The sequence below is a fragment of the Bos indicus genome, chromosome X (assembly GCF_029378745.1).
Source record: "Bos indicus isolate NIAB-ARS_2022 breed Sahiwal x Tharparkar chromosome X, NIAB-ARS_B.indTharparkar_mat_pri_1.0, whole genome shotgun sequence".
Classification (NCBI taxonomy): Eukaryota; Metazoa; Chordata; class Mammalia; order Artiodactyla; family Bovidae; genus Bos; species Bos indicus.
The window spans coordinates 13,732,723-13,748,543 of NC_091789.1; the positions used below are offsets into that span (position 1 = coordinate 13,732,723).

The following is a 15,821-nucleotide window of genomic DNA, read 5'->3' on the forward strand; positions in this document are numbered from 1 at the left end:
TCACTGAGACACCAGCTTTCAGGTCTCACAGATAAGTGAGTGGTGGTGCTGGGAGTTGAGCCCTGATCTGACTTCAGACTTCCCCTTCCACAGACAGCCCTCTGCTAGTATATCTATGGTCAGATAGCATGGAACAGGAGCCAGCTCCTAACAAGTTGATTAACTGCTTTTAATTCTAGACCTTGCTGCAGAATGGGAGTCCTCCCTTTGGGCCCCAGAAAAGGGTTCAAGGGCTCTGTTGGAGGGCTTGCTGATGCTCCACATGAGAAAGGCTTCTATGGCCCACCATCTGTTTTTATAAATACAGTTTTGTAGCACAGCCACTGTGGTTCATTCACATTTTGTCTATGGCCACTTTTGAAGGGCAATAGCTGACTTGAAGACTTGGGACAGAGACCTCATGGCCTGCAAAGTCAATTTACAGGAAAAGTTCACTGATCCCTGATTTGAAACTTTCAAGGATATGTCCTAGATGCCCCTCTGGCCTTCGATTGATGTCCAAGGCAGCAGTCAGGAGTGTCCTTCTCTGAGCACTGGCCAGTATGTAGGGAAAATTGGTTTTTCAAAGAACCCTGGAGAGACCTTCCATTTCAGGGGTTCCAGAAAAATGCTGGCTCAGTCAGCAGCCCCTTCTAGGATCACAAAAGAAGGTAGTAAGTCTTCTCCACCATGCCCTTTGGCAGTCAGCTGAGATTCACTCTATTTAGAAATTTGGAGTTGAGAAATTTCAGTTGAATAAACTTCAGGCCTGAAAAATAGAATTCTATAAGCACCTCGGAATGACTAGCCCCAGTTAGCAGTATCGAGTCAGCCAGGGCTTGTGGGAGAATCTGAAATGTTACACATCTAAGTGGCTATGGCTCATTTTATACTACACCTGGGGTCCTGAGAAGCCTTGTATAGCCTGAGTCTGTTTACCTCCCTATTCTCTGCCTTTTGGGGACTGTCCGATTTCCAGGTGGATTTGAAGAACCGTTGTTTTTCAGGTTTATCTGCCTCCCCCCATGCCCTTCCACATCTTGGTCCAGTAGTAATCAGTGAACAAAAAGTGAATTCCTTTTTCTTTTTTTTCTCTTTTTCAAAAACAACCCCCCTGCTGCTGCTGCTGCTGCTGCTGCTAAGTCGCTTTAGTCGTGTCCGACTCTGTGCGACACCATAGACAGCAGCCCACCAGGCTCCCCCGTCCCTTGGATTCTCCAGGCAAGAACACTGGAGTGGGTTGCCATTTCCTTCTCCAGTGCATGAAAGTGAAAAGTGAAAGTGAAGTCGCTCAGTCGTGTCCGACTCTTAGCAACCCCATGGACTGCAGCCCACCAGGCTCCTCCGTCCATGGGATTTTCCAGGCAAAAGTACTGGAGTGGGGTGCCATTGCCTTCTCCAACCCCCCTACTCTGGTTCTATTGTATTTACTTGGTCAAGATATCTCCAAAGGGTGGCAACCCTTATGTCCCACCTTCTTTGGGTTTGATGTCTAATTATACTTCCCAGGTAGATAAAAAGAACCTGTCTGCCAATGCAGGAGAAGCAAGAGACACAGGTTCAATCCCTGGGTTGGGAAGATCCCCTGGAGGAGGGCATGGCAACTCACTCCAGTATTCTTGCCTGGAGAGTCTCATGGACAGAGGAGCCTGGCAGGCTACAGTCCATAGGGTTGCACAGAGTCGGACATGACTGAAGTGACTTAGCACACATGCACGCCTATCTTTACAGAAAGCCACCAGCTTTACTTCTCCTCATCGTCTGGTCCAAGGAGATCAGACTTACCACCACCCACTAGCATCCAGTGACGAACCATGCCTGGAGGAGCCCGGTAGCTACTCCCCTTCCTTGTCCCCTCCTCCACTGTCCACCATCCTCCTGCCAACTTTACCAAACGCAACTGGGTCTTCTGGGGCCAGTGTTAGCTGGTCAGTCTCCATTAGCCTTTCTTTGATTCCACCAGTCCACACCACACCATCTATTTCAAGTGCACTTACTGGTGTTTAAGTACATTTTGTACTTAAGTCTTCTCTCTAATTAGGGGATCTTTCATAGTACTATAGAAAGAGTTTACATTCTAGAATTCAAAGTCCAGATTCTAGATTCACTTACTGGCTCTGAGCCTTTGGGCAAGTTCTCTTAGCCCGTTTTCTCATTTGTAAAATGGGGGATCTGTGTTGTACAGTTGTTAGGATAATACAAAGATTTGATATTTTTTCAAAGAGCTCTGTAAACTGTTACAGGGCTACACACTTACGGGTCAGTATTAAGTTGTTCTGTCCTGCCACCGCCCACCCCCTCCTTGGTTTCATGTGAAATTAGAGCTTTGGGGGTGATTAGGGGAGGTAACAGACCAATCAGCATGAAGCCAGCCCACCCCAAACCTCCTTGCCTAAAACCAGTTCCTTTGACGACCAGTTTGCCTAAAAGTCAAAGTAGTAATTTTGAAAGACGGCATTTTGTACCAATTTTCCTAAGAGGCACTTCCAACATAATGTCGTTTTCTAAAATCACTGTCACAATCTGCAACATTTTTGTCAATGATGAGATTGCTGTGTGTGCTGTGGGTGGTGTTTTCTATTTGACCTTTCATTGAGCAGCTTTATGACTTTTTAGCAAGTGTCTCAAGACCCTTTCTTCAAATTGTATATTTCTAGAACTAAATACCTGTCAAATCTGTAAAATTTCCCACAAAACTTGAAGGTACCTTTTGGATCACTCCTGTCTCCTCTTCGCTGGGTTTTACTCTGGATTGTGTATGCCTGTGTGCACCTAATGAGTTGATTAACCAAATTAGCATGTACCCAGCATTCCTTTCTGTTCTCCAAGATATTGGCATTTTGACAACAATCGTGAAGAAGTGAGACAGATGGGGCAGAATTGCATCGAACTCCTTGCATTTTATTTCTCAGGCTATCTTGTGCATCAAGCAACTCTACTGTGTGAGACATAAAATGATACATACAAAGTCATTATCAAATGTATTTATTGCAGGAAACAGAACATTTCTCAAGAAAGGCAAACTGGCTAAAAAGTCCCAGGAGTGTTCAAAAGTAGATAAAAATAGAAGAAGGCACGCACCAAGGATATAAAACAATTTTTAGTAGAAATCCCACCTTTAATCAGAATGTTCTTAATTTTTTTTAATCCTTTAAAGGACACTGCATATAACAATTAGGACACTCAAACAGATGCCAACACACTTAAAACTGGACTGTATGTTATGTGAACTGGTCATTAAGCATAGCAATTCTTTTTGTGAGTTTTTGGCAAATTAGTTAGAAGCCATCAGACCTGGAACTGATATAGAAGGCAGGTACTTCCTTCCCTGTGCGTGAAGTTCATGGGCATTGGGGGTGGGGAGGGACTGGGGACTTCAGGGGAGAGGTGTGCCCCTCCTGAAAGTGACCTCCAAGAGTAAGGGTGAATTGTCAGCTTTTCATTCTTTATTATAAGACATATTTACACTGAACAATCTTTACAAACACAGTGAACACAACTAGGGAAAGGGAAGGCTTTCTTAATGAAAAGGGCCTTAATAACTTTGTATAAATTAGTCTAAGAATCACACACAACCACTTTAAATAAGACAGCCCCTCAGCATCCCCACTTCTCGTGTCCCCAGACTTTCCCAGCCATCCCTTTCCATCTCGTTCCCCACAGGGCTGGGCAACTGATGTGACAGGAGAAGCAGAGAGGAAGAGGGGAAAACGGCCCAGTCCCTGGTGGGGGCATCCATGGCAGAAGAGGCTTTCTGGACACTGGTCAGCCCCCACTCCGGGCTGAGAGGAATTGGGGGGTCAGCGGGTGCCCAGCCTGGTTCCCCAGGGTGGGCCTTGAAGCAGCAGCAGCAGCAGCAGTAGCGTTAGCAGCAGTGGAGAGAAGGGGAAGGGTTCGGGTATAGGCGAAAGGGATCTGTTGTGGGACTCGGGGGGCCCTGACTCCCCCTGCTCCCACACATACATGGGTGGCCATCAGGCTCCTGTCTTCCCTTTTCTCCTTCCCAGGCCTCTCAGAAGAAAGCCTGCTGAGATCCACACTTCCTCCCATCTTTCCTTCCTCCCTCCCTCCCTTTCTTTCCTCTCTCCTTTCTGTCTCCCCCCTCCCCAAGGAAAGGCCACTGGGAGAGAAAGTCCTGTCAACATGAAGGGACAGCTATTGAGTCCAGTTGCTTAAGGCCACCTCCTGGCTCCTGGGAGTCTTGGTGCCTGAGCTGCCGCTATGAAAATACCTGGGGTCTGCGAGTGTCACAGGAATGGGAGTGGCTGGCCAGTCATAGAACTTTCCGGGCCAGGTTGGGGAATGGACCCGAGGCCAGGGAGGCTGGGACAGCTCCGTCCCACCATGGGGCAGCTCACAGCCAGTTCCCTCCCCCTTCCTAGGCACCCTGAGCCCCAACCCCGGGAGAAAGGCACTTCATGGCTTTGGAAAGCCTCATCAAGAAGGAAGAGGATGTCCTCACGTGGGAGCGGGAGACCTGAGCCCTCATTCTGGCTCTGGTGACACTGAGCAGGTCACCATCCCCCTCCAGGCCTCTGCTTTTTGCAGGAGTTTGCATAAGGAGGTGGAGCTACGTGATCTCCAAGGTGCCTTTTGGCTCTGATAGTCTGTGATTCTTGGCAAAACCAAGTGTCCTGCTTGGCTTTCGTTCCTGGGAGGGTACAGAGCCGCCTCAGGCCCATCTCCTCCCCTCCAAAGCTGGAGCTGAAACTAGCCGGGGTAGGGGGAGAGGGACGGTCAGGCAGCACAGCAAGGTGGTGAGAGAAGTGACGAAGTATCCATAACAGCTTTATGGAAAGCCCAAATGAACTTCTTGGCCAACCCAGTACAGCATGGCCCCTCTCCTTCACCTCTTTCCTTAACTGGGCCAAACTCAGGGAGGAGGAAGACACCACAGTAGCTATTCCTCTCTTCTCTGGTGCTTCACCTCCTCCTTGACCAGAGAGCCAAGCCCCCATTCCCGTGTCCCCCAAGGCACCCTGTCTGCATGCCAACACCCCATCCCTCTCCCCTCTCACTAGAGTCTCTCATTGCTCAGCTCCCTGTGCCCCTCTGGCAGCCAGGGGAAGGCTGATGCCCTAGTTGAAGAAGGGAGGGTTCCACCCAGCCCGCAGGGCATACCTGAGGCAGGAAGGGCCAGAGAAGGGTTAGGCATTAGGGTATCAGACAGAAGAGGTAGGGCTTAGAGCAGGGGGAGGGCTGGTATTCCAGTGCGAGGTCTCCCAAGTCAGGAATCAGGGGCTGAATGGATCCTTGATGGGAAGGCAAGTGGGGGAGGAGAGCCAGCCGGTGAGCAGCTAGAAGAGGGGCCAGGTGAGGCGAACGGCTGTGAGGGCTCCAGAGAAGCAGGCCGATCTATGGAGGAGTAGAGAGAAATCACAGGGGGTGGGCGTGTGGTGGCCCCTTCGGTCCTAAAGAGACAAAAATGACCAGAGAGGAGTCATTGATGTGTCCTAGGTCAAAGGAACCGCCCAGGGCAGGACAGAAGACCACCTTCACCCTGCTCCGCGCAAGCCTGAACCTAAAGCCTCAGGCCCCTGAGCTGGTGCCCCTGTCCCGGAGACAGTGGGAAGGACAGCAGGTCACCTCTAACTCTCCTCCCATAGCTCCAGGCAGCTCTCTTCCTGTCTTCTGCCTGCGGCTACCCCCAAAGCTCCCTGCCTCCTTCTCCGCCTCTGGTGAGGATCCACACTCACACACATACCCTGGGGCACCCCTCCCCAGCTTATCAAAGCGCATTCCCCCCCCTGGTCTTCCAGAACACTCCACCTGGGCCAGCCAGCCCAACTCTAGGCAGCCGGGCGGACGGGAGCCAGCACCTGACTCCTGGGGGAGCGCCAAGCCCCTCTCGAGCCTCGGCCTCCCATCTGTGAGCCCCAGGGTTCTGTGTGGGGCTGGGACTGCCTGGTGCAGGTCTCTGGCCAGCAATCAGCAGCAGGCCCACCCAGCTTCCAGACTGTTCCTCCCCTGCCCTCTCTGTGCCACCCACTCACCAGAGGCTCAAGTACCTGCTTCAGAAAGGCATGGGACCCTTGTGGGAGAGGCGTGGCCGCTGGCGCCGGAACTTCCTCCGACCTCCCTGCCAGGGGCCTGGGCCGCTCCTCGGCCCCCTGGGCTGCACCAGGTATCGGATGGTGCCTTCTTCCATCTCCTTCCCGTCAGAAGTCTGCAGCAGGGGTCCTGTAGGAAGAAGAAAGCCAGTCAAGCCAGTCATCCCCAAAGGCTGATGCAGAGGCCTGGCCTCACAGCCGGCCAGGAGGGGCAGTTTCCCCATGAGGTGGCGCTCTCATAGTTTTTCTTTTTCAATCCATGAACCAATGAACTTTTTGCAACAGTTACACTGTTCTGGGGCAAATGGAACCCATGACTCACATTTTGCGAATTATACACCTGACTTTATGTCCTTTTGAGAGTTTTATCATGTTTCTGATGGGCACAAATACACGTTCTGTGTTCAGAACGTCATCAAGAGGTGCAGTTTGGGGTATCAGGCCTGTACTGAGCCTGGGGCATGGCAGACAGTATACCTCCCACTGCACCCTGGCAACTGATACACTGAAAACATTTCAGACACAATATTTCAATGAAATGAACTCCCCCCATCACGTGGCCATCACCTAGATTCAACAGTGATCCAGATGGAGTTACATATGCTTTGGTTCTCCTGTTTCTTTCTTTGCGGAGGTATTCTAAAGCAAATCTGAAACATGATGTCATTGTACATCCTTTGATATGCAGGTGACCCACTTTTGAGTCCTAGAGCTCTCAGACCTCCCCCCTGGGCATGTCATCAGTGTCTAGCCATCTTGGGGCTCACTTGCTCCCATGGCCTCCTGGTGGGTGACTGGGGGACTGCTGGGGGGGGGGGGCAGTCTCCGATTCTCTGTGTCAGGGGGACAGGGTGGTCTCTGACTCTGCCTTATGCTGGATTCTATTCAGGTTGTGACCAGATTCAGAGGCCAATAAATATTGTACAAATGAATGAGTAAACAAATGAGTGAACGTCACCTGAAGCAGCAAGTGCATCGGGAAGGGGGCTGGGCTGCTAAAGTTGCCCCCCTTACCACACCTCTTTTCATCCCCAGATCATACCCCCATCCTGTGTCTGATGCACATTCCCTCTATTCTGATCCCAGTTGGCTTCTTTTCTGCTCTAGGGGCTCCCCTCTACATCTGTGCACAGAGTAGAAACCTCCTGATGCCAGAGCAAGCCCTGCCGATAGAATCCAAGTGGTGCTGGGTGTTCCTGGGTGCGATGAGGGACGAGACTCATGGGCCACCTCACATGGAGGCTGACGTCCAGCCAGGGCAGGCGAGCTGGCACGCCACAGACAAGCCAGCTACCAGAGGCCAGCAGAGCGGGGAGTGGTGATGGTGCTGGGCGAGAGACAGACCAGCAGAGTGTTAGGCAATGCCCAGGATGGGGCTGCTCCAGGCAAATACAGCTTCTGAGGCCAGCGATCGTGAATCCCAGTCTCCCTCTTCCCACACCAGCAGGTTCGCCTCCAGCTATATCCCTCTCTCTCGAGACCTGTTTCTATCCATCCAGGAGTCTCCACCACTAGCTCACAGTTTCCATATAACCGCCCCTTGGCTGCCAGTTCCCCCATTATACCCCTGGCAGCTCTTCCTTTCCTTCCTCCCTGCCTCCAGCATCCCCATGCTCCAGTTCCTTCCTTGGCTAGTTGGCTTTTGTGATTCCTCCTCCACTTGCACACAATTTCCAGGCATTTCTCCTCCTCTTAGGCCAGAAGCAGGCGAGGTCTGTCCTTAGGGCCCTCCCTGCCCAGGCCCCTGGGGCCTACCGCTCTCCAGTGCTGGCCCAGACACGCACGCGCACACTCTCTAGCCCTTCACCCTCCCTCCCGCAGAAGAGTCACAAGCCCATTAGGACCTCTCTGTTTACCAGCCACTCTTCATGCTTCTGGTTGGGACTGGGTTAATGTGGTCCCCTAAACCCAGCACCTAATGTAAATTCAAACACAAATTGTGCTTTGGGGCAGTAGGGGCCAGGAGGCTGCTTCCTCCCGTCGTGGGGCTACCTTCTGCAAAGGGGCTGGAACGTGTATAGGGACAGGAGGGAAGCCCCTTCACTCAGCCCCCCACCCCAGCTGCTTCAGCTTCTGCCCTGTGTTTTGGAGCCCCCTCAAGGCTGTCCTGCCCTCTGCAAGAGGATAGGAATGATGCTAACGAAAAGTTAGTACCAGAGAAACTCTCGGGGCAAAAAGGACTGTGCTGAGGGTGTGGCCAGGCACACAGAAGCACCCTAAAGACCATAAAGGTCTCAATGAGGTCTTGATTCTTGAGTCTGAAGGGTGACCAATGGCACAGGCTATGGTCCCAGGAACAGCAGGCCATGAGAAGAGAGTCACAGTGCCCAGCTGGGAAGGGTATCATCTGCAAATGCTCAGACCCAGGGCTGTAAGTGGTGGTGGCAATCAGGGAGGGAGGCCTGGTGGGGGAGGCCCCTAAGAGGGAGGGAGGCCCAGAGCCAGGATGAGGGGCATGGCTGCTGGGCTCAGACTCTAGCCAGGGAGATGTCTAGACACTGGGGCTGCAGAGAAGAACTACCTAGGCTGACTGAGCTCTCAGCCGGACCCTGGAAAGCAGTCACCCAGAAGCCCCAGGCATCTTGCACCCCACTGGGCAGGGGGCTCACTGTCCTCCTCATAGCCAGAAGTTTGCAGTTCCTCTCCCACCCTGATCCTATCACCCACCTGTTTCCTACTTTTGATTCTGAGTCTGGTTCACCCTAAGATAAGCTGACACCTGAAACTCAGGCTTTGTCCTGTCTAAAGGGGCCAATCAGAGGCTTCCGATTCTCATCACTGCAGAGGTCCTGGCTACACAAGAGAATTCCCCTGTAGAAATTGGGTCATCCCCAGTGAACTTAAATATCTTCCTCTAACTCATCTGCTACTTAAAGGAAGGCTAGGGCAATCCAGCCAGGAGTCGCAAGCCTACAGGGACCGAAGTGCCATCAGCATCTCCACTGTGAACCACAGTCAGGGGTAAACAGGGCTTGCTTTTCACACCACATGAACTCCAACCCTGCCAGCACACAATGAGGTGTGTGCCACTTTTCAGGAACATGCCATCCTCACTTGGAATGAAGTATCATTTTTTTTTCTTATTGCCATCCAGCCTGTCTTGTGATGGCTTTAAAAGCCCACACAAGTGGCACTGGCTGTGTCCCCTCCACTGCTCTGGGGTCCTGCATGTGTCTCTGGGATGAGGTGCCCCTCCTCTGTCTGCCCAGCCCCATGCCCTGAGCCGTCTTCCCATGCCAGCCAAGCCACTGAAGACACCTGCCCTGGCAGCCCTGCTCGTCTGCTTCACCTGCATTAGTCCCTTACTGACTCAGGTTACCTGGGGGCTTAGCTCTAAGGCATTGGGGATGGAGTGGAGACGCCCCCTCCCTGAGTCAGAGAGGTCAGAGTCTGTCCTCACGCTGTCATGGTGGCCAGGCCTCAGCTGGGGCTGGGGAGAGGCAGGAGAGAGAGAGAGGTGCTCAGACAAAGACCAAGGGCTGCTTGGCCCTGGCTCAGCAGTTTGCAGACTCAGAAGAGCAAAGTGTATCCCAGGTCAGGAGGCCGCGGAGGAGTCTGTGTGTGTTAGTGGGGGTGCATTCCAAGTCAGGGCACAATGTTGTGGAGGAAGCATGGATTTCAGGCCTGGAACTCTGACTGGGGACTCGGGCTGCGGACAGCATGTGAGTCTGCGCCAGGGGTGAGGTGCTTCAGAAAAGCTCTTTCTCTGACCCAGGACAGGAGGCACGAACAGCAGGACCTGTGTCCTTGGACCCTGGGCTGGTGGCCTCCTTGGCTCCAAGAGAGGCTGGGGCGGGGGGGGCAGGGTGAAGAGGCAGGGGGAGCCTGGGAAGTTTCCAGTGCTTGGCTTAAGCAAAACGTGAGGGCAACGAATTTACCCAAAGCAGGCTGTGGAGATAAGGCGACCTAATGAAAAAAGGTGAATTGAAGGAGGACGTGGCAGGGTCTGAAACAGACAGCACCTTCCCTCCTGTTGAAACCAGCTCTGCCTTTACCTCAGTGCTACCCCAACAGCTGGACATCTAAAGGGTCCAAGTGCTGGTCGGTCAGTGAACAGTCTCCCTGGAGGCTCTGGGGGAGCCCCAAGTGTGCCGATCAGGCAGGCCCAGCTTCCTCTGGGATGCCCTCTCTGCACCCACTCTCCCTGAAGGCACCACCTGGGGCCATTTGCCAGTGTCTTGCCAAGTTCTCTGGGCGGCAGGCTCCCGGAGGGCAGGTCCCTGCGGGCTCCTTCATTTGTATCTTTTGCTCACTTTCTGCCACTGTCCACCTGACAGGAGTTTGTCAGGGAAAAGCCTGCTCCCCTTCTTCTCAAGGAGGTGGTTGACCCAGGGCTCAGGCCCTGAAAAGAGAGACCACTAGATAGCTAGCTGAAGGCAGGTGGTACCAGAGCCAACCAAGTCACCTTCCTGAGAAGCCAGGCAGGACTCCCTGGGGCCAGAGCGATGCCAAAGGCAAGAAAGAGCTGAGAAAGCAGGTGACCTACAAAGAGAGAGGTGGAGCCCCGCCAGGCCCCTCAGAGCCTCCAAGATTGCATTGTGTTCTGGAGGGCCTGGAACCAAGGAGGACCCGGAGCCTGCCTCTAGGAAACGTGCTGCCCTGCTCTCTGCCTCCCTCAGCTCCTACCTCCCGGAAACTCCAACCCTGTCACTGGCGTTAGTCCACCTGGTTTTGGGCTTTCTATTCTCTGGTGCCAGTCAGGCAGCAGTGACAGCCAGATCACAGGACTGTGGCAGCTGGAGGTGGGAGCTGGCAGCCCCAGGAGACACTGAGGCACAGACAGGCAGCCTTGACCGGGAGGCTGGGCTGTGGGTGGAGACCGGGCTTAGAGATGACTGCCAAGTATGCCAGGTGGGGCTGTGGTGCAGGTGGGGGCCAGCTACCTGGAGGTATCTACCGGGTCAGGCGGTCTTGCCTTGTTTGGTGCCTGCAGACAGGGGGACTGAAGTGCAGCATGACCATGCCGGGGGTGGAGGGGAGGAGGGAGGGAGCCAGGATCTCGAAGAACTGAGTCCCTGCGGTGGGACCGAGGCCTTGGGGAGAGCCTTCCCGTATGGGAGCAGGAGAGCAGACCAAACAGGACTTGGGGGTAAGGGAGGAGACCAGCCCGGCCCGGCCCTGCCCGGCCCGGCCCAGGGTAGGTTGCCTCAGCTCACATGCAGGCTGCAAGGAGCAACAGCTGGGCTCCACGCCACCGCCCCCGCCGCGCGCTCCTGCCTATGCAACAAGTGTCACGTCTGCATCTTGGCACATCATCCCCAGTGGCCCGCGCCCCTGGACCGGCCGGCTGCCCCTAACTTTCCACGCGGGAGCCCTGCCCACCCGGCTCAGGTCAGCTCCCTCCAATGATCCACGAGGGGAGCGGGACGCGCGGGGCGCGGGGCGCGGGACCCGGGGCGCACTCCTGCGGCCCTGAGCTCCTCAGACTGCGAGGGGCGACCGGGAGGAGCCAGGCTCCGGACGGGTGAGGCCCCAGGCCGAGCCGAGCCCCCCACTGTCCCGGAGGGAGCGGTGTCCGCGGCCGGCGGGCCCCTGACCCCGGGCGCCCTGTCAGTGGGCGGCCCGGCGCGTGGCGGCTCCGGTACGGCTCGCGCGCGGCTCCCGGGAGGCGGAGAGGGAGCGAGCGTCGGGGCGGAGGGCGGGGAGCGCGGGGTCTGCAGCGCGGACTAGCGGGAGGGCGCGCACTCACCTCCGCACACCGCGCTCAGGCAGAGCCAGAGCAGCAGGAGCGCCTGCACGCAGCGCCGCAGATTCATGCTGCTCCGCCGGCCGCCGCCGCGCGGCCCGGGCCAGGGGGCGGGGGTGGGGGCGGAGAGGCCGGGGGCCGAGGGAGGCGCGAGCCGCGGCTCGGGCGGGCTGCAGGACGCGGAACTCGCGTGGCTCCGGGCCGCGAGACCGTGCGCCCCGAGCCGCGCCGCGGGCTGGCCGGCCGCCGCCTCCTGTCTCCCGCAGCCTCCCTCTCCCGCCGCGGGGCAGCGCCGCCCAGCTGGTCTCGGCGGCTCCGGGGGCGGCGGCGAGCCCGTTCCAAATGGCTGGCGGCTCGGCTGTGGCTCCAACGGCCCGGGGCTCAGGCTGCCAGCGGGAATGCGCCCCGCTCACTCCAGGGGCTGCATTTTGTAGCCTGTGGCTTGGCCGCGAGCCCACTTGGTCATGTGGTCATCGGGAGGGCTGGAGGGGGGGGCCAGGAAGAGGGAGAGGGAGCGAGCCTCCCACACCGCCCCCCTCCCGGCACGCACTCGGCAGCCCCAGCCAGGGAGCGAGAAGGAACCTCGAGGTGGCCCCACAACAAAGGCGGCGCGGCCGCTCTGACAGCCCACAAGCGGCTCCCCGGACAAAGCCCGCCTGGCCGGGGGCCAGAGGGTTCTGGAGACCTGAAGGATTTCAAACACAGGAAGCGTTTGGGGCAGTCCGGGGCACACTTAACCCTTTGTCGCCACGCTTCCTTAACAGCTGTCAAGGAACCGAGGCACTGCCCCCACTCGCCCCCTCTACCCCTGACTCGGTCCATCCGCAGGGCCACCCCGCAGCTGTAAGGACTTAGCCGAGACCCTCAGGCACTGGCCCGCCTCTCTCCTCTGTCTTCAACTGGGTTTGAATTGTGCCCGGTGCCCCCATTTTTCCTACTATCCCTCCAGGAGGCACCCTCTAACTGGAATGCCCCCACCCCATCCTTCCACTTCTCATTCAGAAGACTTGCCAGGATAAAGCGTAATCCAGAAGAGGCTGCCCCGGTTCCTCCTCGTCCTTGGGACATGTGACAGTTCCTAAGAGACGGCATCTGCTCTCTTGTTTCCCATTATCACAACAAGGGACCATTTACCGATTCCAGACAGCCTAGGCTGGATTCATTTTGCATGTACTTGGGACTCCCCTCTGAAAGTGGGTCCTGAAGTTGTTTGCCTTCCCAGTCTAGACTGTCCCTTCCTACAGCCTGGGAGCTCCCAAGGCAAGGAACTGCCTTTCAGCGCCCTGGGAACCCCCTAAGATAGGACCTTGTCTTCTCATCCTTCTGCCTCTCTTCAAAGTCCCCAATATCGGGCTCTGCACATAGGTGGCACTCAACACATGTTAAAAGACTAAATTGAAAGGTGTTTCCACATTTCAGTTGGCCAAGCAGTTTGCTTGAAGGGCAAGTCCAGATTTACACAAAAAACACCTTGAATGGTGTGTGTGTGTGACACTGAAGATGTAAGAGACCACCGTAGATTTAACATATTTTTTGAAATGTTAAGACAATGCAGTGTACGCCCAACTTTTTAGGAGTCTCCGTCCACGGTAATTGTCAACTCCGAAGTGCGGGTCTCTGCTTTGTTCACAGCTGAATCCCCAGGCCTAGAACAATGGCTGGGGCATGGTTGGTGCTCCCTACATAATTTTGAATATATAAACGATCTTTTCAAAACGCTTTCTATTGCCTAAATCAAGGTAGTGGGAAGGGGATAATATAAGGTTCTTGTTCATAGGCTACGGCCAGATTGGCCCCAGTTCAGTAGGAAAAAGGCAGAGACAGGAGAGGTAGAGGTGTCTTCACCTCTTCATCCGCGAAGCCCAGGCGGTGAGCAGTGGGCATTAGCAACGTGAGATCATTCTCCTTGTGCTGCCCCCTGGAAAGAGTCTTCCCCCTCCAGGAGGAGAAACAGGGGACCTCTAGTTTTCACCCTCAACGGCTGCAGGGCCTTGCTGTTGTTACCTAGATTTACTGCATCTCGCGGGGATGATCATCTCCGTGCTACCCGCTTCAGGGTTGTTAGGGGATTGAATGAGATAATGTACCTGAAGGTACCCGTGCAAATCACATACCCGTGCAAATCGTAAATCAACCCTTGCGGGATGCTTTTTAGGAACCATGATCCTCTAACTGCTGATGGAACTAGCCCGGGCATTTGCGAATGAGCGCCCCCATAAGTCCGTTCATGGAAGCGTTCATATTTAATTGCTCCTTAACCAGGGTGTGGATGGGCTATTTGCTAAGTGGTTAAGAGCTGCTCTCTCTAATGCGATTGGCCCCAATGACAGTATCCACCTATGGCTGCTGCTGCTAAGTCGCTTCAGTCGTGTCCGACTCTGTGTGACCCCATAGACAGCAACCCACCAGGCTCCCCTGTCCCTGGGATTCTCCAGGCAAGAACACTAGAGTGGGTTGCCATTTCCTTCTCCAATGCATGAAAGTGAAAAGTGAAAGTGAAGTCGCTCAGTCGTGTCCGACTCGTAGCGACCCCATGGACTGCAGCCTACCAGGCTCCTCCGTCCATGGGATTTTCCAGGCAAGAGTACTGGAGTGGGGTGCCATTGCCTTCTCTGCCACCTATGGCTAGAGGCTACTGAATTGGACGGCACAGAATAGAACCTTTCAACCATTGCAGAAAGTTCTATTGGACAGTGTTGGGCTAGAGTAGCCCAATCATTCTTTCTTCTTCTTACTTTATTTATTTATTTGGCTGTGCTGAGTGTTAATTGAGGTATGCGGGATCTACTTCCCTGCCTGGGGATCGGACCTGAGTCCCCAGTGTTGGGAGCATGGAGTCCCAGCCACTGGACCACCAGGGAAGTCCCTCATTCTTTCTTATATAATCCTTTTCCCCACCTACAACATACAAAAGCAAAGCCAAATACAAATTTAAGGCAAACAACTCTCAGTGAATAGAAGCTGCGCTGTGCAGCTTGTGGGATTTCAGTTCCCTGACTAGGGATTGATCTCAGACCATCAGCAGTGAAAGCTTGGAGTCCTAACCACTGGAGCACCAGGGAATTCCCAAGACATGCATCAAAAGCAAGATTTAAAGAGCTGACCATGTGGGAGAATTATGTTTTAATCTAATTCTTCTCTCCACTTCACTGAACTGCATCCATTTTTCCAGTCCTGGATCCAAGATCACATCTTTTTCCTTTCTTAGTCTTCTAGATCTCATCTTTTTCCTTTCTCAGTCTACTCTTGCCAACAGTAACTTTATCTTCTTCTTAACAGCTATGGCTATAACTTTCATTGGCAGTTATTTCAGCCTGTACTTTTGTATCTGCATGCCATGTTCTGTGGGCCTGTGGAGAGGGTCCACCACCAGGATACCCATTTCAGAACCAAGGCCTGTGAGGTAAGGGATACAACTCAGCTTAGTCATACTGAAACCCCTGTATGTTCCTGTATATCTCAGTAGCTTAGTCAAATAACTAGTTTGCATACTTGCCTCCACCCACTAGACTTGAAGGTCATCAGAATGATAGCAACTCATGCAGTGTGTGGCACAAAGTTGGCACTTGGAGGCAACTTGTTGAAGAAATAACTGACTGTTGGTAGAACTATGCACTGTCTTTTGTTTGGAAGAGGACACTGTTGAGTTCATATTAGCAGAATAAATGTTTAAAGGTCTTTGCTATCTTCCCTGGTGGCTCAGGTGGTAAAGCGTCTGCCTACAATGCAGGAGATCCAGGTTCAATCCCTGGGTCGGGAAGATCTCCTGGAGAAGGAAACGGCAACCCACTCCAGTATTCTTGCCTGGAAAATCCCACGGATGGAGGAGCCTGGTAGGCTACAGTCCATGGGGTCGCAGAGAGTCAGACACGACTGAGCTACTTCACTTTCTTTCTTTTCTCCAAGGGTGGGGAGGAGGTGCAAGCTGCTGTCCCCACCTTCCTGCCCTGAGGCAGCAGCATTCTTGCAATTGGAGCCTGTAAGGAGGGGCAAGAGTCGGTTTCCAATCAAGTTCAGAGGCAATTCTGAGGAGCAGGGTAGATCCAGTGTACTGTTGAAGACAGAGATGAGATATCGGACCCCTGTGAAGCCAGCCTGTGACTCGT

At 54.2% G+C, this 15,821-nt stretch overlaps 1 protein-coding gene and 1 non-coding gene across 3 annotated transcripts; one reads left to right on the forward strand and one right to left on the reverse strand.

Moving 5' to 3' along the window:
* Positions 1–2,859: 2,859 nt before the first annotated feature.
* APLN (apelin) lies at positions 2,860–12,122 on the reverse strand. Of its 2 annotated transcripts, none has more exons than XM_070785414.1 (3): positions 11,719–12,122; positions 5,988–6,159; positions 2,860–5,390 (listed from the first exon to the last, which is right to left on the reverse strand). In XM_070785414.1, the coding sequence occupies exons 1-2, from the start codon at positions 11,783–11,785 to the stop codon at positions 5,993–5,995; spliced, it is 234 nt and encodes a 77-aa protein (XP_070641515.1). In that variant the 5' UTR covers positions 11,786–12,122; the 3' UTR covers positions 2,860–5,390; positions 5,988–5,992. The 2 variants fall into 2 exon arrangements, with proteins under 2 accessions (XP_070641515.1, XP_070641514.1); XM_070785413.1 differs by having other exon boundaries at positions 5,973–6,159; positions 11,719–11,875.
* Positions 12,123–15,403: 3,281 nt separating this feature from the next.
* On the forward strand, positions 15,404–15,475 carry TRNAC-ACA (transfer RNA cysteine (anticodon ACA)). The gene has a single exon. It is a non-coding gene; the product is annotated as a tRNA-Cys (tRNA).
* Positions 15,476–15,821: the final 346 nt, after the last annotated feature.